The 24,057-nt window shown below is 45.0% G+C and overlaps 1 protein-coding gene and 1 pseudogene across 1 annotated transcript; both read left to right on the forward strand.

Moving 5' to 3' along the window:
• The first annotated feature begins 9,421 nt into the window (after positions 1-9,421).
• On the forward strand, positions 9,422-13,776 carry LOC133892938 (aldehyde dehydrogenase 22A1-like; annotated as a pseudogene).
• Positions 13,777-22,161: 8,385 nt separating this feature from the next.
• On the forward strand, positions 22,162-23,318 carry LOC133893271 (transcription factor bHLH148-like). The gene has a single exon (XM_062334259.1). It carries the CDS (start codon positions 22,326-22,328, stop codon positions 22,833-22,835), a length of 510 nt encoding a protein of 169 aa, XP_062190243.1. The 5' UTR covers positions 22,162-22,325; the 3' UTR covers positions 22,836-23,318.
• Positions 23,319-24,057: the final 739 nt, after the last annotated feature.

The following is a 24,057-nucleotide window of genomic DNA, read 5'->3' on the forward strand; positions in this document are numbered from 1 at the left end:
GATGCCATGGCATTGCTGTTTTGTCCGGCAAAGGCTAGCTTGGCCTTCTCCATGCTTGCTTTCTTTTTCCTCAGTTCACTCTGGTGAGTTATCAGGACATTTGCCTTGCCATTTCTATCAGCCATCAGTTAAACTGTAGGTGGTGTCCACAAAGTATAATTTCCTGAATGAATGATTGGACTGCAGTATGCAGGAATCAGGATACTCTTGCCAGAATGATTGGACTGCTAGAAATGTGTGCCAGACATTTTAAAGGGATACTCTTGCCATGGATATTTATGAATATCAAACAGTCTTAAAAAAAGTCCACGCCGATTAGGACTAAGAGTATGTTTGGTTCTTGCAAATTTAGACACTTATAAAATTTGGCTTCCGTTTAATTTAAGACCAAAATTTGATCGTACTCTGAAAAATTTGGCCGGCAAATTTTTTTTAGCAAAATTATACTAGATTTTGACACTAAAATAGTCATCTCAATTTTTGGCCGACTAAAATTTTAGTTATCTCAAACCAAACACTACTTAATATGATAAAATTTTAGCATGCCTTCATAGGAGCGAGAACCAAACAACCCCAGAACATCATATGACCCTCGAGCCATCTATTTTCAGGCCCTAATGAGTAATGAAAAAGATTTGCTCTTGGTGTAAAACCCTAATACAAAGGAAACTCATCATCCAAACACCACTAAGGAATGCAATATTCCAACCACATTTCTTAGATCTGACAAGTAGAGATACACTGAAAGAAACTAATTAAGTAAAATCATCAATATTCAGACTCTCCATCACAGAAGAGGCCACATAACTTTGGATTAGTCTCTAACAATGTAGGATCGAGAGTGACGATTAGAGGAGAGATAATTAGACATCTTAACAAATTTCTTATGAAATTGATGATCTTCTCCTATTCGATCACCTAACACATCTCTATAAGAGAATCACAATAGAACATAATACAAATACGCAGTGGAAAAACTACACCTATTCAGAAAGTCTGGAGACTCCAGAGAAAGATTAAAAATCAAACTTGAAGATTCAACAAAAAGTAGATCTCATGGTTAGAATTGAACACTAGATTCCACGGCAAACCAATCCATGTCTCATCCCCACACAAAGATTAAATCCTGAGAAAAGATCACTCAAGGATCAAGAGATAAACATCAGGTGAAGAAGATCTCCAGAATGATGGTCTAAAAGCAAAGGAATTTAAGACTCTATAACATATGTATGTGTATGTGAATTTATGCCTTTAGCATAAAAAGAACAACCTCCCAAAGTGTTAAAATTTTAGCTTAAAAAGAAAAACAAAAATCAAAACCGAAGAGAAAAAACTTGCATACAAGATCAAATCAAGAGAGGGAAACTAGAAGGAGGGGAATTCAAGCATATGTAACAAAATAAATTTCATTACTCATGAGGTCAGCTCTATTTTAAACGGATTACAAAGATTTTTATCTCAAAACTCTCACCTATTATATAGGATAAGCACTCATCCTGCTCTACTCTAAAATCCTAGCACAATACTCTCATATAAGTGACATAAGAAGCTTAAATGGCTGGTTCAAGTCCTCCTATAGTCCCCACCCCTCTATTTATAGGCCTAAAAATCTTGATCCCTAAGTTTCTTAGCTTTTTTTTTCAAAAATATCTCTCTCTTGTAGTATACTCCTACCTACCACCGATGATATTTTGCTCTATTTTCTTCTCTATTCATCGGACGGCCGCGGCGTTCTCATGACTTAGCTTCGCCTTGATGCAGGCTTCACGATGATACCATGTGGACCTCCAGTTCTCCCACGGTTTTGAGGCCAAACCGCAAAACCCTGGCACGCTTCTCAAAGCGTGACTAGTCACCACTTGCTTCGCCTCAAGCAAGTCTTCCGATGTTAACGTTTGTCTTTCGTCTTGCAATCTTGACCGCCAACAAGTCTTTCCCGCTCCCGATCTCTCAGACCGTCTTGTCACTTGCACCGGCCACCCCTTCACTTAAATTTGTCAACACGTCATCGTCTTCATCAAACTTCATCTCATGCATTGTTTGACCTCCACGTGTACCGTTAGGATCACCCTTGATTCCACCCGACCTCCTTGATCATCCGGCACCAAGCACCCCTCTTGACCCCGATCACCCTGTCGACCGTTAAGTTGCATTCATCACCTGCACACTATGAGATAAACAAACATGTTTCTCTAAACCATCTCCAAATTCATTATAGATTAGTCAAAATCTAAATGCATAGTTCAAAGCTTATCTAGAAAAATCGAGAACACTTTTTTACCAAGTTCAAGCTCATTTTACCAAAAGTCAACAATTTTTTATTTTCACTGGAAAATGCTCCAGTGTTCTTATTTCCTTAACACCGGACTATTCGGTGAGTATTTTATCAAAAATCAATAGTTTTTACTTCTCTAAAAATAAGGTCTGATAAAAGCCTCTGGTGTTCACAACCCAAACAACGAACTATCCGGTGTTCAAAGCTCTATTTTCCTTCAAAAAATTTCTTCTCTGTAAGAAATAGTCCGATGTTTACATCTTCATAGCACCGAATCATCCCGTGAGCTTTTTACCAAAAAAACACAAGTTTTTATTTCATTCTTTGGCTTTTTAGTGTTCAGCACCAGACCATCCGATGAAGCGAGGCTGGGGTAGGGGCTGGCAAGCAGATCCACCATGACATCACTATGCGAGACGCACAGCTCATGCAGGCGGTCCAGGACAATGAGCTTCACTGTGTTGTCACTCTGCGAAGAGAGCACCTCGCAGTAGGCCTTAGCGATGGCGCACACCGCCGTTGGCGTAGGGGAAAACAACAAGAGGGCGTCCGCACACTCGCAAACGACGGAATTGGAATTGCTGGGAGTGGAGAGAAGGGACAACATGATCTTGATATACCTGCCTTGGTCACGGTTGGGCAAGCTACAGATCTGGCGGATAAGGTTGATGGCGATCATCTTTTGGAGGTCGGGCCACTTGGCGACGACGCGGTCGGCGTTGGCGAGCAGGTAGGCGGCCACCCGCTTCTACGTGAAGATGGAGAGCATGCGGATCGTGTTCCTCCTTGCGACCGTGTCCTATTCTGTGGCGAGCGCACGCTCCACGAGGTCGATCTTGTTGAGCTCGAAGGGGAGGAGCGGGTTGCCGTAGGGATTGGGCAGTAGGTAGATGGTGAAGACAGCGGAGAGCACGTGGCAGCGGACGAAGTGGTGTCGGTGGTCGAGATTGGCGACGACTGAAGGCACGAGCCGCTCAACCAGATCTTGGTCTCTGACGCGGCACAGGAAGCACAGTGTGATGCTGCGAATGTACTCGTTGGGGTGCTCGAGGTTGTTCCGGAGGTAGCTACGGACAAGGGTCCTCTCCGGTGGGACACAGCCGAAGATGTCGTGGTCCTTGCTGACAATATCGAGGTAGAGGAGGAGGAGCTTCTGGAGTGTGTGGTCCTCGCAGGGGAGGCTGGTGACGGAGAGGTCCCAAAAGTGGTAGGTGTCGCCATTAACGGGGATTTTGATGGCGTGCTTCATGGCGCTGACCTTGGCGGCGGCATCGCCACACACGAGATCTTCCTCGATCCCCATGACCATGATGGGGTAGCGCTTTTGAAAGTGCACCAGGATGGGCAAGGGTTCTCAATCATGGCCGCTGCTCCGTCGTGGATGGGAGGGTCGATCTGGATCGGAGAGGAGTAGTCAGTCAATATAGAATATAATAGGAATGTCCTTATCGCACTTTGGACCGGGCTGGGCGGAAGCACATTCCTTATCCAACGGCTGGGCTGAGGAGGAGAGAGAGTTAGAAGACACATATTATCGTAGGGAAAAGAGATCTTTCGTAAGATCTGATCCTATAAAATTTGCTTTTGAATTGGGCTGTACAATGCTATAGTATTTGCAAGCCATTTCCTTTGTGGCATGTCCCGGACGTCGCCTTTTCTTTGTTCTTTTATATATAGTTTAATACCCATCTCTTCCATATCAACGCCGTCCTAGGTGTTCGGAGCCAATGAAGACGTCCACGTCGGCACTTTAGTTAGCTACCATTCGATTGGCTTCGAGGGAAATAAGAGCCGTACAAACTTAGCTGGCTTATGAGGATTCGACTGGCCTCATTTTCCAGCGGTGTCTTTTCAAGCCAGGTAGCAATCTCCTGTTTGACCGGTGTTGTCTTGGGCCACCATCGCCGCCTCCACTCCATCAATCTTGTGTCTGCCCTGCCACCGCCATAACCACCGCGTCCGTTCTCCACGTCTCACTACCACCGCCGCTACCACCAGCTCCACTCGGCGTGCTCTCGCCGCCATCTTTCCACTCCAAGCGCCCTAACTGTCACGCTCGCCACCGCCGTCTCTCCTGACCGTCGCGCTCGCCACCTCTGTCTATGCTTCATGCATTAGCAACTGATTCCCACACGCACTCTTGTCCTTTTGTTGGTAAGAAACCATAGCCCTTGTCAAGAGAAATCCAAAATGAAATTTTAGTATAATTTTTTTAATTATGTTTGTTAGATCGCTATAGATAAATTGCTTGTAAAAATTTGCATATGCTGCCAGTTGTTTTCTTCTCAATTGTGACAACATCTATGCAATTTCAATATATCAAACTTGGGTTGTTAAAATAGAGAGACTGTTGAGTGAACTTTACCAATCTCAAGAATTGTTGTTGAGTGCAGCTTCAAATTAAGTGCAGATAGCAACTTGTTGGATAATACTAACATGGGTCTGTAAGATGTTTACAAGATGAGGAGATATCATGTAGACCTCTGTCAAATATCTAACTATGAAGTATATACGCATAAGAAATATGCTATATATAGATATGATATATCGTGCTCATACTTAAAAACTTCAAATATTACGAAACAGAATCTATGGAGCATAATATACCAGGGAATCTAGAAAACATATACTAGGAAGGTCTTAATTAGTTACCCAACTTGAGTACGATTAGTATTAGATTGAATTTATCTGTTTTACCTTAGTCGACAAGGTAAATAACTCCCTATTGACTATGACTAGATAGGAGGTAGTACATCAAATCTATATAAGACGGGGACCCAAATCAACGGAGACAACTCTCTTAGAAGACAATTTAACTCAACACATCCACAACTCGATGCAAGCACCAAGATCAGGAGATACTTGATGACTTCATCTCTAGTTTAGTTTAGATCCGATCCATTCCCTGTAATAGGTCTAGGCACATTGCTTGTACTTAAGACAATACATATACATCATCATCCACACAAGACGTAGGGTATTACTCTAATCGGGGGTCCGAACCTGTATACATCGTGTGTCTTATTTTATTCTCTACTCCTGATCATGAACGTGCCCCTGTTTGGTTATGGATATATTGTCAGGCTCGAATCTTTGACAGTTAGCACGTTAGGTAGGGGTCGAACCTACAACCTTATGATTAGGAAACAAATCATGTCTCAAGGACACATTCGTGTCAGATTCTCTTACGCCGGTTTCTACGACCACTTCGAGTCGACGGAAGTCATCTGCTCATCGCCTCCCGTCAGATCGGAGATCACTTTCAGAATTATGGTTTTCCACTGGGATAATCAAGGTGGACTGATCCACACCGGTACTCTCGAGTTCAAACCATTGGACGCATACCGTGAGCTGGGACATCTCGAGTGGGATCCCAAGGAGCCTAATGTTCTCCAGTACATAGACACCAACAACGACGGTGAATATCAGGAGAGTGGCGATGAAAACTCCATTAACAGCCAGAGCGGCCGAACAGATCGATTCATGTTCATGGCCAGAAGAGTCGAGGCCCCACTCGATGACCCGATAGCAGTAGATCAAAACACCATGGAGAACAATGGCACATAAATTCTCAAGGACTCGGTAGTGGCAGCCACCACTCACGGTACTGGTGTCGCTGGAAATATACCGCCAAGGACATCTACAGCGGGAGCCTTGCCTGCTCCCAATACCATCGATCATCGACGGACCGTAGGAGGTCAGGTGCCTCTTGGTCTTCAACAGTGACTTCCGGTGGACACACCTCCACCATCACCGGTCCCAAGATCGAGGAATAAACCTCCTTAGGACAGTAATCACGGGGCTACATCGGCTTGATCGCAGCCAAGCCTCAGCAATGATGTCTTTAGTACTCTGGAGGATAACATCCAAGGGGCTCATCTGATCCTAAGATCCTTCACTGAGTTAGATCGGACGAATCCCTTAACTCCAGTGGTAACCAAGTCAAAACTCTACTCGATTGGGCCTAGATCCAAGCTACTCGAGTGAATAATCTTAGTGACTCTAGGCACCCCAATCGGCAAAGTGCTAACTCGATGAGCCAAGGACGTGGGCACTCTCGAGTTGAGAGATTGCAAGCAGGAAGCTCGGTAGATCGACCCCGAGTACAACCCTGCAGGTCGAACTGCAACTGCCCCCTTCACGGGCGTAGAGACCAGGAAGACATGAGGAATCTCATCCCTCGTAACAGACGTGACTTACGAGGGGTAATCAATAGCTGACGTGAGGACAGGTTCGATCTAGAAGTACGACGGGAAGGTCAATCCCAACGAGTGGTTGCAGATTTATACCACCGTTATTCGAGCAACTAGCGGTGATAACAAGGTAATGGCCAATTATCTATTGACCGCGCTCAATGGACCAACGAGATCCTGGTTATTGAACCTACCATCCAACTTGATCAGATCGTGGGCTGAGCTAAAGGCATAGTTCATCGCCAACCTCCAGGTCACATTCAAGCGCCCCGGAATGGAAGACGACCTCCATCAGCTGAAGCAAGGCACAGATGAATCTCTTCGAGATTTCATTAGAAGGTTTAGCGACAGGCGCACCATGATCCCAGACATCTTCGACAAGTTGATCATCATCGTCTTCAAAAGTGGCGTTAAGGATATGGATCTAGTTAATGATGACGACCATAGTTAATGGCAGTGGTGCCACGGAGACCGCCGGCGAGATCGCTGGCCATAGTTAATGGCTGAGCCTCCCTTGCCCCTCCGCCTCCGCCAAATCTAAATCACACGGCACACAACCCAAATCAATGTTTTCCCTAGAGGGCGACGGCGAATGAAAAAGATGATGTTTAATTACCTTAGCAAGATGCACACGCTCCTCCTCTGTCAGCCACCGTGGTTTCACCGGAGTCTCCAGAGACCCCTCCCTCAACCGCCAAAGAATATCTTCTTGGATCGGGCAAGTAGAGTAGGGACGCTGCAGAGACGCGCTCGTCACTTTGAACGACGATGTCGAACGATGGGGCAAAAGAGGTCCTTGGCCTGTCGATCCTGCGGCCATTCGAGCCTCGGGCACCAGCACAGGGTGCCTAGCAGTGGTCATCCTTGCCATCTCCATGCCTCCCGCCATCCCAACTAGGATCTCGCCGTCCTCATCATAAGGGCAGCAGATCGGGCACAGATCGACCGCATATACATACAGAGTAAGGGATAGTGATCTGGCGGCGATGGCGGGGGGAAGGGAGGGCCCCCTATTGGGGCCGCTCACCTGAGCCCCCCCCCCCTCGCATCATGAGCCCACACCGACAGCGAGCCTCTCTTGGTCATCGCGGTCGAGGCCAACGGCACCTTTCCCTTCTCGTCACACTTCATCCCTCTCCTCCTCAAGCAACCTTTACTGTCACTCTCTCCTATTTATTGTTATAAATAATACTTGTATGTCTCCGATGGTAGCTCTCATTTTCTGACATTTTGATTCTCTTCTTATCTCCGATTTTAAGGTTTTATGAGGGTTTATTTTATTGTGTGTTGAGTTTGGATGCAGTGTTGGAGGACCCAAGACCTGACATGGCTAAATGGGCCATTCGGGCCGGCCCGGCACGGGCCCGGCTTAGCACGACCCGGCTATGGCACGGCCCGAACGGCCCATATACTGTAGCGGGCCGTGCCGTGCCGGCCCGCGTGCCTCCCCTCGGCCCACGGCATGGCCCGTCGGTGATCGTACCGTGCCGGGTCGGCCCGGGCACGATTTTAGCCCGTCAGCCCGACGGGCCGAAATAGATAAAATATATATATATAATAAATAAATAAATATATATAATATATAGAAAATAGATAAAAATATAAAATATAATAAAATATATATAAAAAAGATAAAAATAGCTACAAAATTAAAAATATAAAAAAAAAATAAAAAATAACTCGGCCGGGCCGTGCCTTGCTGGCCCGTCGTGCCGCGCGCTCGGCCCAGGCACGGCCTGTGGCCTCGTGCCGTGCCGGCCCGGCCCGTCGGTAATTGGACCGTGCCGTGCCTAGACCGTACCTACAGTGTCATGCCTCGAGCCGACCTAGTAGACACGTTCAAATCATTTGAACGTCTTTGCCCAAGACCAAGCAGGACAGCTTCATCTGTGCAAGTCCAATCGACGGCCCTACACTTGTATTACGACTTGTGGTCGCTCTTGAGTCAAAGCAATGATCCGATGCAGTTCCATAATCCATCGGTAATATGGTTTGGATGTCAGGCTCAAAGTAGTTCCATGCAGTAAAAGGATGGTGCTTTTGTAAGCTTGAGTCTTAGGGGGTGCTTGGATCCCTTGCTCCCCCTCGCCTCGCCTCTCGCTCCGCAAGGCTAGCTGTTTGGTACCTCCAAAAATCCTTGCTTTGCCAGGCAATCTAGCCTGCGCCAGCAAGGTCGCGTGGCGCTGGCTCTCGTTGCTCACTCCCTTGGGGAGAAGACAACCTCGGTATCGCACGCGGAAAGCGAAGCCCAGCAGACTTTGGAAGCAGGCGTCGGCGGAAATCAAAGGTTGGCGGCTGAGACCAACACCCGGCGGTGGAAATCGACACCCAACGGCAGAAATCGGTGCCCGGCCTGGCGGTAGAAATCGATGCTCTCCCTGGATCTCCCCGTTCCCTTCAGCTAATGAGCCAAGACTTTAGCAAAATGCCAAAATGGAGAGGATTCAGCATGAATCCAACTCTAACATGTTGGATACTTGGATTTCCCCTCAGATCAGCAGATTTCATGTGGTTTTGATGTGTCAATGTTCTTATTCTTCTGAAAATTCAGCTCATTTTTTTTTTGGCAAAATCGAACCCTCTCTACTGAAATAGATCTCACACGGGATGAATCAAACACACAGCTGCTCAAGTTGAGCTCACACGAAGCAAAATCGAACGCAAGTACTGCCAAAAATATCCTTGGACCTTGGTAGTTGTGTGCGTATCGCTCTGCTCGGCTGAGAAGAGGAAGGGGAAAGAAAGGAGATGGCAGGGTAAGGGACCAAACGGCTTGTTTTTCCTTGCTTCGCCTCTCCTTACCTGGCAAGGCATGCCGAGTGAGGCGAGGTGAGGCAAGCTGAGGATCCAAGCATGCCCTTAGTTGCGCTGATATAACTTTCAGAATAGCACTATGCAGTGTGTTTTTTTACTAATGCTGATTTGCTTACATCTGAGTGGGTGCTAACGAACGAAAAGTTTGAAATTTCCTGTTGTCGTGCATTCTAATTTTATGCACTGCTGCACACCGAGAAAGGGGAAAACAGCTCAGACTGACAAGGTCCGATGCTATGAGCCAGCAACCATGAAATACTTGGGTTACTTCCCTGCGTTGACTCCTGATGATGTATCTTGTTAGTTTGCTACAGTTTGGGTCTCTTAAGTACAACATTGATCCCTATAGGTTTAGTCAGTCATCCCCTTTTGCACTGTTAACTAGAGAATTTGGTGTGCCCCTTACCGATTTTGATGTTTTCTGAAGTATTTTTCACCAGCAAATAGTTGAGGAACATGTAAAGCCTATAGTGTATTGTTTTGCAGTATTTTGAACTTCATTAACGTGGCTTTACATCTGGGTTTGGTTGTGGCCAATTGTTCGACTAATTAGGTCAAGGAGCATGTTGCACAAGCCAGAAAAGCACAAAAGGTATGGGCAAAAAGCAGCGTCAAGCCAAGGCGTCAGTTTCTTCATATCCTTCTGAAGTATATACTGAACATCAGGATCTGATATGCGAGTAAGGACACAGTTACAATTAAAAAAAGTACCTTATATTTATACCAGATGCCAATTAGTTTTGCCTTTTTGGAGGGTCTTGAGATCTTATGAAGGGCTCAATGGCCCCACTTTTTGTTTCACTTGCTCACATGTTCTGACGTCTGGATGACCTGAGCTCAGTTCTGTTTATTTTGTGCAGGGTATCATCCCGTGACACTGGAAAGACTATGGTTGATGCTTCATTAGGCGAGATAATGACCACATGTGAGAAGATCACATGGCTTTTGGATGAGGGTGAAAAGTGGTTAAAACCTGAATACAGGTTAGAATCCTCAAAGATATTCCAACCTGATTGAAAAGTAACATAGGACCTTATATGCCTTGCCTGTGGAGATAAATAACTGCCCGTATGGATTATCGTTACTAAATACTAACTGTTTTAGTCAGATTTGTTTTTGTTTGCACCGCTTATGTTCAAGTAATAAAATCATGATTACCTTTTATTAAGATTTAAGACATAGGAACACTTTAGCTAAGTGTAGAATGTGCAATATTTGTTGGATTACACTTTAATTCTCAGTAAAGTGTGCAATGGGACAGGTGCTGTACCATTATTTATTAGGTCGATAAGCGTGGAATGTGGACACTGGAATTAAGAAGTTTAAAGCTAAATGAAGTCTAGGATTCTTAATGGGCCAACACATAACAACCTGAGAACAGTTAGTGCACTGCAACTTCTATTCATTCTTACGTAGAAAATGGAACTTTTTGTTCCTTTCTTAATACCTGAAGTAGTACCTCCGGTCACAAATACTTGATGTTTTAGACAAAGACATGGTCTCCAAAACACAGCTTTGCACACTATTGTCTATTGGAATACATTTATTATATCCAATAAAATAATGATATTGATATTATGGAATTACTTTTCAAGGCAAATCTACACAATTTTCATGTTTCCAGTCTAAATCTTTTTAAAAGTATAGATAGTAAAATTTTAAAAAGTTTGACCGGAAGCATGTCCAAAACGTCATGCTTTCGTGACTAGAGTGGGGATTCATTAAAAGATGTTTTTACTATGGTGAACCAGTGATTTGATTTCTTCTTATTATCTGTATCTGACTTAATAAAATGTTTGGCTACTTGCTTTTTATGATGTCCAGGTCTGCAGGGAGATCAATGCTGCATAAGAGAGCAAAAGTTGAATATTACCCTCTTGGAGTGATTGGTGCGATTGTATCTTGGAATTACCCACTCCGTAGTGTTTTCAATCCAATGCTGGCCACAGTATTCTTTGGTAATGCAGCAGTTATAAAGGTAAACATCATGATCTAACACAAAAACGAGCCTTTTTTGCACATTTTTCATTTGTTAATAATCTTTACCCTGCCTTGACAAGTGGCGCTTGACCCTAGCTAGGAAACCTATAGTATTTCCTCTAAAAGGTTGAAATTCCCCAATCCACCTTGACTAATCTGTTCTCTAACACATCATTGTCGTGGACATGCCATAGACTCAGATTGTATGGGAGCCTGCAAGCCTGGTTAAGTAAGAGTCAGTGTTAGTAAAGAGTCCTAGCTACTGTGTTAGTTAAAGAGTCCTAGTTATCTATTCGTAACAGAGTTAGCAAGTACTAAAGACATTAGAGTTGGATAGTAGTATTAGAGTAGAGTCGCTTTGGTAGTACCATGTCTCTAAGTCTGGTTCGATAAAGGGTAGCCATCAAGCCCTATTGAGGAGTCAATCAAGTATTAATTCAATAAAGTAAAGGGCTTTGCCCACCAAACTGGGCTTCTATCAGAGCCTCTTTATAACAGGAAAAGCCCAACGATTAGAGGGCGATCTGCCCCTATCGTTTCTGCTGTCATATCGTACCAATGTACCCTACCTCACGTGTACTATGTATCACCATAGAATCTGATGGCTATTAGTTGTATGCTGTATCTTTTATTGTCTTTTTAGGTGAACCTAGTAATTTTTTGTAGAGAATTGTAAATTGCATAGTAAACATGTGTTGGCTCATAGAAAGCACCATAATTCTCAAATAAATGTTGAACAATTCTCTTCTGGGCTTTTCTTTGATGCATCTTTTCTTTTCTGCTGAGTGCTGATAGAATGTTAGCATGGCAACACTGTGCTACGATTTTGTCATTAAGTTTTTTCTTTTGTGTTCTGCTGAGTCAAATATTTGTAGACTGTTATATATGCTGCTTGTAAAGATTTATTGTGACCTATGAAACATATCTTTTCATCTGATTTCTGATACACGCTAAACATTATTCAAGATTATTCTGATTGGTAAAATGGTCTTTTGTAGGTTTCAGAACATGCAAGTTGGTCAGGCTGCTTTTATTTTCGTATCATACAAGCAGCTCTTTCAGCTGTTGGTGCACCCGATAATCTGGTGCATATAATAACTGGGTATGAATGCAGCTTTACATTTCCTTAGGTTACATGCTTATTGCACACATCACTTACCTGGCCTCTATTTTTTTTGTTTGCTTTTAGTTTTGCGGAGACAGGTCAAGCTCTTGTATCTTCAGTTGATAAAATAATATTTGTGGGATCACCTGGTGTTGGAAGGATGGTATAACTCACATCTGAAGTAGTCTATTCTTAATCTCATTCAACTAATATTCTTTATTCCAGTAGATGGCATGATAAATTCTTTCTAAATACACCTTTTGTGCTTGCTAAATCAATTGATTATTTATAGTTACTGTTATGGGCTTTGGGTTTGGGAACTTGAGCACAACACCCTGGAAGGGCTGGCCACAGCTAGGGCAGCCGGTGGCTTGCTGCTCGGTGCAGGGGAGGAGAAGGAGAGCTTGGGAGCTGGAGGGCTTTGGTTGAACCTCTCTTTAAGCAAGGAGATCTTGGGAGCTGGAGGGCTTAGAGGTTAAACCTCTCTTTACTTTTGCTTAATCAATAATGAGTCCTGGGCCTTATATTTATAGCCAGGCTCCCTAATAGATCAATCTAGACCTTCCTAACTCTTGGAGTTAACTTATCTAATCTGAATAGATCCTAACTTTGCACACAAGAAAATTCCTACCATGGACCATGGACACACCTATGGGGCAGGGGCACCATCCTGGGCTAGTGCTCTAGCCAGACCATGGACCAAACTCGTAACAGTTACTCTCTTGGGTTCCGTGCCCAGATAGACTTTGACCCAATCGCCACAAAGTGGCAGGTGTAAGGGCTACAAGTATGCTAAATATTTTGTCTTCAGGGCAATGTCAGTGCGCATCTATTTTGTATAGGAATCATGTAGCCAGGACCTATTAGCATATACCTTTCTATGATTTTAGGGACCGGTATTAAAATGGAGTCCTCTGTATCTGTTGTTTAAGTTGTTCCTGCCCTATATCATTTCCTCTGTTCTAAAGTCTTCACTTTTATGCTTATCACAGATCATGCAAAGAGCATCAGAGACTCTAATACCTGTAACTCTTGAGCTTGGTGGCAAAGATTCATTTATTGTGTGCGAAGATGTAGATTTACCCAATGTAAGGGTAGTTTATGGTGCCTATGTCACGAACATCATATTTTCTTCAACAATGCACTATTTAGTCCGAGCAGTGTACTGAAACTAAAATGTTGTCTTTTCCCATTTGAAGGTTGCTCAAGTTGCTGTAAGAGCTGCTCTGCAATCCATTCTTGACTTTGCTGCACCAGATGTCATTCCCGGACTAAAAAATTGGGTCATATCAACAGCTAATCTAGATTATTCTTGCACATGCATGTACCAAGAATCTGAACTGGACCGATCATTTGGTCTGCTCATTAAAATAAAAAAGGTTGATCAGTTCTACAATTACCGGGGCTAACATGTCACTTGAAATTCTTATCCAGCTACCTAGGCTTGAATAGTTCTAGAGAACCGGTGGTTTGTCACACCTCAAAATTCCGATTTTAGATTGTGAGTAATTTAAAACAATAAAATAATATTTTTTCTAAAATTTGAAAGCTTTTCAAATAAATTTTAGAGTTTAAAAAGAATTTATTTTGTGTGATGAAAAATGTATTTATAAAATATTAGAATAGGTTAAGGAATTTCAAAGTTGGATAAATTCTTGTTCTATTTTTTTCATATCATCTAAAAATTCTCCGTGGACGATCTTATCTTACGTCCTTTTTGATATAACCTAATACGCACTGCCTTTCCTCAATATTTCTCTCTCTAGCATGTGGCTCTAGACCAGAAATATGCCATCAATCTTATATCACGTTATATTACTAGCAGTATGGTCCACATGTATGCTAAAGCCGGTCCAAATTAGCTCGCTTGCATATGCATGTACATGATCGTTTCCATCCACCTCCAAACGATGTCGTCTATTCGTCCGGCAGCCATGGTCGCCCAACTGCTCATCTCCATGGCACTTGCCCTCCCCTCTCTCCCCTATCATTTCTTCATTCAATCCCCTACATCAATCCAATCTTTATTCCCCTCAATTCAAGATCAAAAACTGCTGCTCTAAATGTCTCTAATGGCCCTAATGGCAATTGAAGCCGGCTGCCAGTTACTCATCGTCGCCAGCCTCGTCTTCTCACTCAGTTTCGGAATATAAGACGGTCTCAAATGCAAATCTTGACAATACCAAAGTTGTAAATCTCGTCGAGTGCTTGAATTGATAACGTAACTAGAAGTTATTGCCCCCGAGATCAGTGCTACGCAGATAAGGCTGAATTCAAACAGTTTATCTTGTGACGTATTTTTGGAAATCAAGATGGCGTTTCTAGAAATTTCAATGAATACCAAAGTTGTAGATCTTTTCGAGTACTATAATATAGAGTCTAGAAGCGTCCAATTTGGAGTATGAACGGTGGAGTATCGTCATCGAACATAAGCTCTCTATTTCATCTTCCACCCGACCGTTTCATCTTCCATCCCCGGCCGTTTCCTCTCCCCACCTTATGGCCAGACGTCCCTAGCCCAATAAAAAGGGACCAACACACCCTCCCCTACCCCTTTCCCACGTCCACCAAACCCTAGCCGTCGCCCCTGACCTGCCAGGCGCTGTTCGCCGTTCTGAATAGCAACGTCGCCACCGGTTTCCATCCGTGTTCCCAATGATCCGTCTAGAAAAAAAAACCTTGATCTTTCACCAAGATGTGCCCCAGATCGTCCCCCACCAAGTCCCAAAACCGTTTGGTTAGAGGGCAGATGACGTCGGGATCTACGTCGACGTCCGCGCTGCTCTGTGTCTGGCCATCGAAGAATCCATCGGTGTTCCGAAGATCCGTCCAAGCCACCCATGTCACCATGCAGAAAGTCGAGGGAACATCAGGATCTCTGAAGGGCTCAATCATATCTTCATTGGCTCTATGGGAACGTGAGCCCGAATTCCAGAATCTCCGCGAATTCTTCTTCACCGATCGTCGCAGCAAGGTGAGGACTCAGACCAGTTCCTTCCCCTCCTCTTCCCCCTGTATGGACACCATTTGTGATCCTTAACCGAACCCCTAGCCCAACCAAAGCCCGATCTACGCTGCCATGGTCGTTGCCGTCATGGACACCTGCGTCGTCGCGGATGGCATCAGCATTCCCCTGCCGATCGGAGGTTGGATCGCCATGCCCTTTGACCAGAACATGCCTCTAGATGTTCCCCATGTCCTCACCAACGAGATCGGCTGTTAGAGTCCCGACACCATCAGAATCCACGTCGACGTTGCCGCTGCCCCTGTCTGGATGAGCTATGCGCATGCACCGCATGTTTAGTTCGTGTTCCCCATCGATCCAGACGTAGGATGGATACACCGACTATGTCACGGTGTGTTCCATCAAGCCAACATGTTCACAGGAGATCTTGGTAGGATCTACAGAGACGCCACCAGGAACATGATCCCAACTTCCTATGTCATTGCACAATCTCACCAAAGTTCCAACCAATCGATCTCCTTCTCAGGTAAAGTTCTATCCAAACCTATACCCTAGCATTGTGTTCCTGATATATATGAAGCTCTGTGTTCAAGTACTTTCATTGAATCCTGATATATATGAAGCTCTGTGTTCAAGTACTTTCATTGAATTCATAATCTGTCTCTGGGAACGCGACTATCTTTGTTGCTACATCTGTTCGCGATCACCACCAAACCTAGCAGTGTTCGTCGTTGTTTTGCCGCTACCTCAAAACACCCTTGCCTTTACCAACCATACCACAGAGCTTTCCTTCTCGCGTTATATGCCGTGCTTTCCTTGTTTCGCTGAAACACCACCGAAGCCCAACGTCGATGTCAGTGGCCACGCGCCTGATCGTCGGCTCCGATGAAACCCGATCCCCTCTGCCATGCGTGCACCTCCGCATGTCGCAGCCAAGGAGAGCACCTCCTAAGTCCATGGCAATGTGGCCACCTGTTCTGGACCAACTGTCGTCGTCACCATGTCCTCTATCGTCGGCGACGCCGAGGGCCCACCGCCAGCCATTGCCTTGTTCCACTTTGTTCCAATTGTGAGTTAGGGTTTAATAAGATCTCACATACCATTTTGATAGGATATCCTTTTTGTGTCCTATCCGGCAAGACCCTAAAATTTCGACATGCCATCACCATATCATCGTCGCATGCGCTGAGCCCTTCATTCTTTTCCTGCCAATATCATGCTATCACCATAGTTAGGGTTTTCCTTCGATAAATAATTGGTCGAGAATATTTTTAAGGAATATTCTGGCTCTTTTTTTCTTCAACCCTAATTTAATCTTCTAAGAACATGTTCTCATCCATCGGAACTCTGATTTGAGCGGTTCTTGTGCCCAAATTCTTCTAAAATCATATCCTATCCAACCATAGTGTTTTTATGATGTGTTTCCTCTGTTTGGTGTATTGTGTCTTAGTTGTTTTGTGCTTTCTCTTTTGTCGGTAGATCTTGTGAGCAGAGTATAACGTTTCTAGAGATTCGATGAGCTACAAGGTCAAGACTTCGAGATAAACCAGAACCGAGTTTACGAAGATAACTGAGCAGCAGTCAGGCAAGTGTCCTCGAACATCTTGCACATATTTTAGGATTTATATGCTAGTTGTTTATCATTCATACATACTTGTCTAAATTGGAATCCCATGATTAGAGTTTACTAGCAATTGTTTAAATATCCTTGTCGTCGTTGATTGAGTCATAGGAAATAAATGGTAGATATGCTAGTCACTATCTTGGTTGGGATAGATGTTAAATTTGATTAATGTTTGTGCAATATGAATTGGGTATGATAATTTTTCGTAGCAACATGGAATAGGGATTCTAACAGTATGGTTGGTATGTGGATGGTGCATGAAGGCGCATGTGTTATGCCGCACGGTGGGAACATGTTTGTTCCTATGTGGGGTTCTAAGGACTGGTTCTTAAAGCATGTAACCCGGTTAAACAATGCAACTACGATGGCTATATGGGTACGGTCTAGCCAATTAATTAGCCATCCCTTCAGTTCTGTGAGCACCATTGGACGGTTGAGTGACACAAGAAAGGGCTTCTGCAGTGATGGAATCACTGTTAGCGGTGAAACCTCAGTGGGTGCTTGAATGTCAGCGGGAGCTTTGTAAAGGCATTGTAGTGATCTCCTGACGTATACCTCGGAAGTGTGTAAGTGCTTGGCCGGCACGACAACATGAAGACTGTCATATGGTAATGCGGATGATGAAATCACGACTCGTGTATAAAGTGTGCAAACTCTGCAGAATATAAAATTGATCGATCAGCCGTGCTCACGGTCAAGAGTGGCTTGGACCTCTTCTTGATTAGTTGAGATCAAGGTTCTGGTATGGATGGTCGGGTAGCTACGTAATGGGATTACCTGGTGAGTTATGGTAGCGGGATATGAAATATCTAGTGAGTTTGATAGTCGGATGGAACTCGATGAGCTGTTTATCTTGTTTTAGTTGTGTCTTCATACTTAGTAAATAGTATGCCTGATTCTTGGAGTTATAAGTTAAGATTGCTTAAGTGCAGTAAAACAGTGTCTAATCTTTTCTTGACTTAAGTCTCATATCATGCTTTTTCATACTTACGAAGTACATTATGTACTTACACTTGCTCTTTTCGATATCATTTATTATGTCACCGTATGTATGATGAAACTGATCTTAGTATACATGTAGAATTCACATGGTTATTCTTTTGAAAAATCAGACGTGACATGGTTAATGTTTGTTTGCCATTAGTTATTTGCTTATCAAATCAACCACAACACTATATCATGTACAAATCCAAGGTAAGTAGGTTAGTTATGAAAAGGTTATGGATGATTTATGCTGGACTTTTAGTACATTTTTTATGAGAAAATGACAGAAATGATCACAAATATCATAAGTCCAATCGAGTTTTAGTGGAAGCTGGCTAGCCTGTTAGTGACTGCCTTGTCCTTATGCACCTTCAGAGTGAGAGGAGCTCTTCCTGCTCCTCGAAGGTAACTGAGCAATTAATGTTTGATTACTAGCATCCAGTTTGCACTCATTCAGATCTGGTCACTAGTTTTTTAAAGGTAAACCCTGGACATGCATGGGACATTCTGCATCTTAATTTCATAATTGACTGGTGTTAGATGTCAATCAAAATCTGAATAAATATATTGTAGGCTGAATTCTTCAGACATATGCAGTTAAGGTAGCCAGGCGACCAAGGTTAGGTACCATGGTCTCTTATTTTACAACAGCCACTACTGTTCTTTTCCCTCCATTTGTGGACAGATCGACGGATACAAATGCTGTGTTATGTTTTGTGGGTCACATGTCATAATCAACTGCAAGATCCTGATATCGTTCCGGATCCACATGTTTACGCTGGCTGGATTAGGCCTGGATCGGCCATGTGCCTCAATAACAAAGCTCCTGTCCTGTTTGCAAAATGCCCAGTGTTTCAGGTCAGGCTAGCTCAGGCCTTCTGTCATATATCTGCGTGAGGTGAGGGCGGCAGCTGGGACAAGGCGCGTCGTGAGGCTGTCTCCACCGTCAGTGGATGCCGATGGTTAGCGTCCGGGATCGATCTCAGTCGCACGGTAAGATTAACTTGACTGCAACTACTGCTGCTCACCCTCGCTTGGCATGTGGATAGCATGGACAAAGCTAATCAATCACGGTTGAAATGGTCAGTGTGATTGTTCGTTTGGATGAGACATGAGACTGTAAAAATCTGAAGATTTCAAAGCAGTTTATAAATTCTGGGGATCGCAGCAGCAGCCAGCAGGCGGCAGGCTAAGCAAAGCAGGCTGCTACTGAAACCTGAATAGTGAGAAGCCTGAAGAACTCTGGAGCGTTTGTTAATGCCCGTACAGGGTTCACCTGGCGTGGCACCGCTGGCATCCACCAAGAGAAGGCGCATCAGCTCCTGTGCATCATCGCCTGCCTGCCTGAACGACGACCTGAACCTGCCTGCATCTATCTATAGGACTTTTACCTGCATTTGAATGAATCGTTCATGCGTACGTACACCACAAAGTTCCTGCATCGCCATTACCTATCGCTCTGCCTCTATGATTGAGATCAGGGCAGCGTTATCTTGGTTAGAATAGGCTTTCTCTTAGCTAAAGATAGCCATGCCATGTCATGTCACATTGTCTTGCCTATTCAGCATCTCAATTCTCAACTCATGCGTTTTTTCAAATTAAAAAAGAAATAAAAAAGAATGAGCTTCGCAGAAACCCCCTGAATTCAATATTTCACATTGAGTGATGTCGTTTTCAGATGGCGCACTGCACTGCACTGCCGTGCACATGTTTGAGGAGTCCCCTTGAGTAACTGGTGAACACTAGTGAGCGCTGCTCTTCAACAATCAATGGCGATATCGATCAACATGCTGTTGCTCCTGCGTCGGCGGGCGCTGATGCCTCCTATCCTTCAGTCAGTCTCCTGGTAGGTCTAACCAAGCAAACCAGCTGGTTAAATTAGACTCTCAACTCAAACGCGACAGAAAAGATTTAAAAAAATAAGCAGCATTTCAAAGATGATGCTGATGCGACGGGAGGATTCGTTGGGGAAACGGAGATCGGGCGGTACTTGGAAGTTGGTGCCAAACCTTAATAAGGATTATATAGTTCTGGCTATGGTGGTTGTCATTATTCTGATGAGACAATTGCAAAGAAACTATTATTTTTGGTATTAATACAAGTTTATCACTAAAAAATTGTAAAAATATTATTAAAACTTTCATTCGAGTGACATCCTTGTGAAAAATAAAAAAGCAGGGAGATATTTGCAAATGCCCCTATCCTGATCGTCCAGGGCTGCATCGAGATAGGTTCCAAAAGCATGGTTAGGTGCTAAAAAATAATGTCCTATCATGTACAAGTGAACAATACCTCATATAACATATGGTTTGATAGCCGGAAGTGCATCTGAGTCATCGTGGCCTCGATCCCCGTGCCTTTAGTATAGCTCTGATCCGACAAAACTTGCCCAAATCGTCTTCATCCTGGACACCAAATTCGAAATTTAAAATCCAGAAACAGTCCGGAGGTAGAGGATGGGTGGTCGTGCTCCAACCCATGAAGACGCGGAGAGGCTACTCGGCTTCGATCCGGTTGGGCTTTGGTGGACTCCGGTGAAGCCTCATCGTCCATCTGCTACAGTCTTCATTGACTCTGAATCCTGGAGCGAGTGGATTGGACAGTCTTTGTGTGCTCTGCGGAAGCTAGACATCACTGGTACTTCTCCGACGGCGTCTGACTGCGTTGTACCTCTTCATCTTGCTTCTTGTTCGGCAACTACAAAGTGCATGAGTTTCAAAGCTTGGTCACCCAGACCTCGTATAAATGTCGGAACAAGCTTGCAGGGCCAGACTTTCGTCGAGCGAAGGTCAGTATGATGCTAATTTGTTTCTTTGGTAAGGTTCTGCGGTTTTCCGGTTCATTGTTAATGCAATTGTTTGAGAACCATTTTTCTCCATGTCAATGATGGTGACAGCTGCATCAGATCTAGAACAGAGTGTACGGAGTCTAGCTTGAGTCATGATGTACTTTATGCATCTGATGGTTTATCGAGGTACACCTTCACGATCCTTCTTGTTGCTCTTCAAGGTGCTAGCTTTGTAATGGTTTTCCATGAGTGGTACTGAGAAGATTTTAAAATATTTTTCATATACAGCTCGATGCCTTGTGGTCAGCATCATGTTACAACACCGATCCTATTTCATCTGTTCTTGTATCATGATGCATCGAACAGGTTAGAATGGTCACCTGCGTAAATAACTTCTTGTTTAGTGGCAACAATTGAAATTTGTATATGACGACGCCCTTATACCGCGAGCAAGAGGATCCGAGGAACTTGCATAGGCTGGCCTCTGAGGATCAGTAGGAAAAATCGGAATCCAATCATCTGGTCGTTTCTCCACTATTTTTGTAGGACATAGGAGCTACAGTGGGAGGGTTGTGCTAAGAGTAAGAGAGAATATTTTGTCTGGACGCTGGTGGTGAAGTAAAATATTATAATAGTTTTATGTTAGGTACTACGCATAATTCATTGATACATGTTACAACACTTGGGGGTAATCTTGGAACACATGCACCCAGCTCTGGGCCCTTCGTCATGTACCTGTTGTACACCACCCAACCTCATCAAGGACCATGCGAGTCACACAGGTAGAACGTGCTACAATACCACGTGTCAGCACAAACCCTGGGTGCCAACTGAAACCGTGGGACTCCATTGCCACCTGTCCTGTACTACCAGTTAGGCGCACGACCAACAAGGCTAGTCGACTTGTCCAATCGACCAGCGAATCCTTTGCACCGCACGCAAAGCAAAGTATCTGACATCAACAGTAAACATCCAAAAAATCATATACGCTGTTTATACAGCCGCACTGCCAACCACTTCTGTCATCCCATAGCAGCACCGATGGTCCAAATACCGGGAACACGAATTACCGGGAACAAATGCGATTTCTGGTGCGAAACCTGGCATGGCTACAACAATCCATGTGAGCTTCTCGGCCTGGCTGGCTGCATGTTACTAGCTAGCTAGCGCCCTCGACCAACATGGTCTGTGCTCTGTAGCGAATTCCAATTTCCACATAGCTCTGTTGCAGCGAGTGCCTGCCTAATGATGACCATTGTTGCGCTGGATCATTCACGCCCTCACCCTAAAAAGTGCCCATTGTCACTGTGTTAGTAGATCCAACAAGTGTATCTGGTCACTTTGCTAGTCTACAGTCATTTAGGCTCTATCTAAAGGATTAGTAGTATATTTATTTTTCAGTTGAGACACAGGATGTGAAGAACTACAACTCTGATTGAATCCACCGAAATTACGAGACTAATCAGGCAATACCTTCTCCTTTATATATTTGCCACCCTCCCACACTCTCCGACGTCTACACCGAAAGCATCCAGTCCCTGCGCCGCGCCGCGCCACCTAAACAGGGGAGCGGGAGCACCCCATCGCCCACGCCACGATGGCGTCGTCGTCCAGCTCGGCGGACGAGAGCGGCCGCAAGCGCAAGAGAGACTCCGCCACCGATGGCGAGCAGGGGCCGTCGTCTCAGCCTCCGTCCAAGTGGCGGACGCGCCGCGCGCGCGAGACCTACTCGTCCAAGCTCTACGACGCGCTGCGCCTCGTGCGCACCGGGACCAGCCTCGCCCCGGCGCGCGGCAGCTCGCGGTGGAGCCGCGCCATCCTCGCCCGCCGCCGCGTGCGCCTCCCTCGCGCGTCTGCCGCGCCCCCGCCTCCGCCCCCGGCCGCGAGCTCCAGGTCCGCGCAGCCGGCGCTGGCGAGGAAAGCGAGAGTGCTAGGCCGGCTGGTGCCAGGGTGCCGGAAGCTGGCGTTCCCGGCGCTCCTCGCCGAGGTGTCCGACTACATTGCCGCGCTGGAGATGCAGGTGCGCGCCATGAACGACATCGCGCAGGCCCTCTCGTCCGTCTCCGCCCCCGGCGGCTCCTCTCCGTCGACATCGCGATCCAGCTAGCCTGAGTGATGATTCCTGCAATCAAATCTGCTGTGCATGTACATGTGTTTGTGTTAGTTGGGCTGCCTGTTAGAGTGGTGAAGTGGGTGATGGTCTTTAACCCGCGCGCGCTAGGATCATGACATAACACTTGTTCGTTGCCTGTTACTCCCTCGGGATTTTGTCCTCTTGTTTCGCCATTGCCGCGTTGGTGAAGGTAAATGCATGAGAACTTGATAGGTTTTTAGAGTGAGTTCTTGCAGCAATCAAAGGGTGCATTATATTATATTGGTGCTTGTGAGCCTTTCTTCAACCTCTGCCAGCCCGACGCTGACTCGCTTCCCCTCCTCCGGCAATCTCCTTCGGCGGCGCCACGGCCACTGTTCCTCCGCGGCAGAGGATTGAATAACACGTCTGAGCGCGTAATGACTGGTGGGGTGGCAGGCAGGGGATGGACGGTGTCGCGGTGCCATTGGCGCCTTGCCGTCCACATGCATTACGTACGGACGTGGCAGGCAGGACTGGGCCCCGGGGCTACAGATCGAGTTTCGCATCTTCTGTGGCTAGGTACAGGCGATTTATTTAGGCCTGTTTCAGCTAGAGATTCTGAAAAACAGTTTATAAAAGTTGGATTGTAAAAAGCTGGATTGTGAAAAGCTTTTAAACTGTAGATTCTAAAAAAATTTAATGGACAGTTTAGTAAAATGGACTTTCACAGCCTATCAAAAGCTGAGGAAAACCAGCTTCACAGATTCTCACAATCCAACCAGCAGATTTTAAAAAGCTATAACCAAAAGCTAACTGTTTGTTTCAGCTTCGGATTATAAAAGCTGAAAGCCAGAATCCGAAGTTGAAACAAACAGGACCTTAGTAGTGCTGAAGAATAGTGTCATTACCAAATGCTAATCAAGTGTGCTGTGTTAATCACCGGCTACCTAATATAACTCTTCTCTTGCGCTAGCTAAGCGCCTGAGGCTGACCTACCTTTTGTACCGACGTACTTGGCCATGCATGATGATGCATCTCAGCCATTTCTCTGCCCACCATTATCGTCAAAACAGGCCCCACAAAAGTCGTCTATTTCATGTTAGAAGAAGATGCCCATGCACATGGGCCCCAAGTTATGCTCTCTCTCTCTCTCTCTCTCTCTCTCTCTCTCTGCGCTTTGTTTTTTCTTCGTTGGTGTTCTTGTGCTCACTGCAAGTGGGGCTAGAGGTGTTCTAGTCTGCCAAACAACCGCGAG

This window comes from Phragmites australis, chromosome 15 (genome assembly GCF_958298935.1).
Source record: "Phragmites australis chromosome 15, lpPhrAust1.1, whole genome shotgun sequence".
NCBI classification, from domain to species: Eukaryota; Viridiplantae; Streptophyta; class Magnoliopsida; order Poales; family Poaceae; genus Phragmites; species Phragmites australis.

Bases quoted from the DNA above. Each gene is read 5' to 3' on its own strand.
- LOC133893271 (XM_062334259.1), top strand. From the start codon at position 22,326: ATGGCGTCGTCGTCCAGCTCGGCGGACGAGAGCGGCCGCAAGCGCAAG.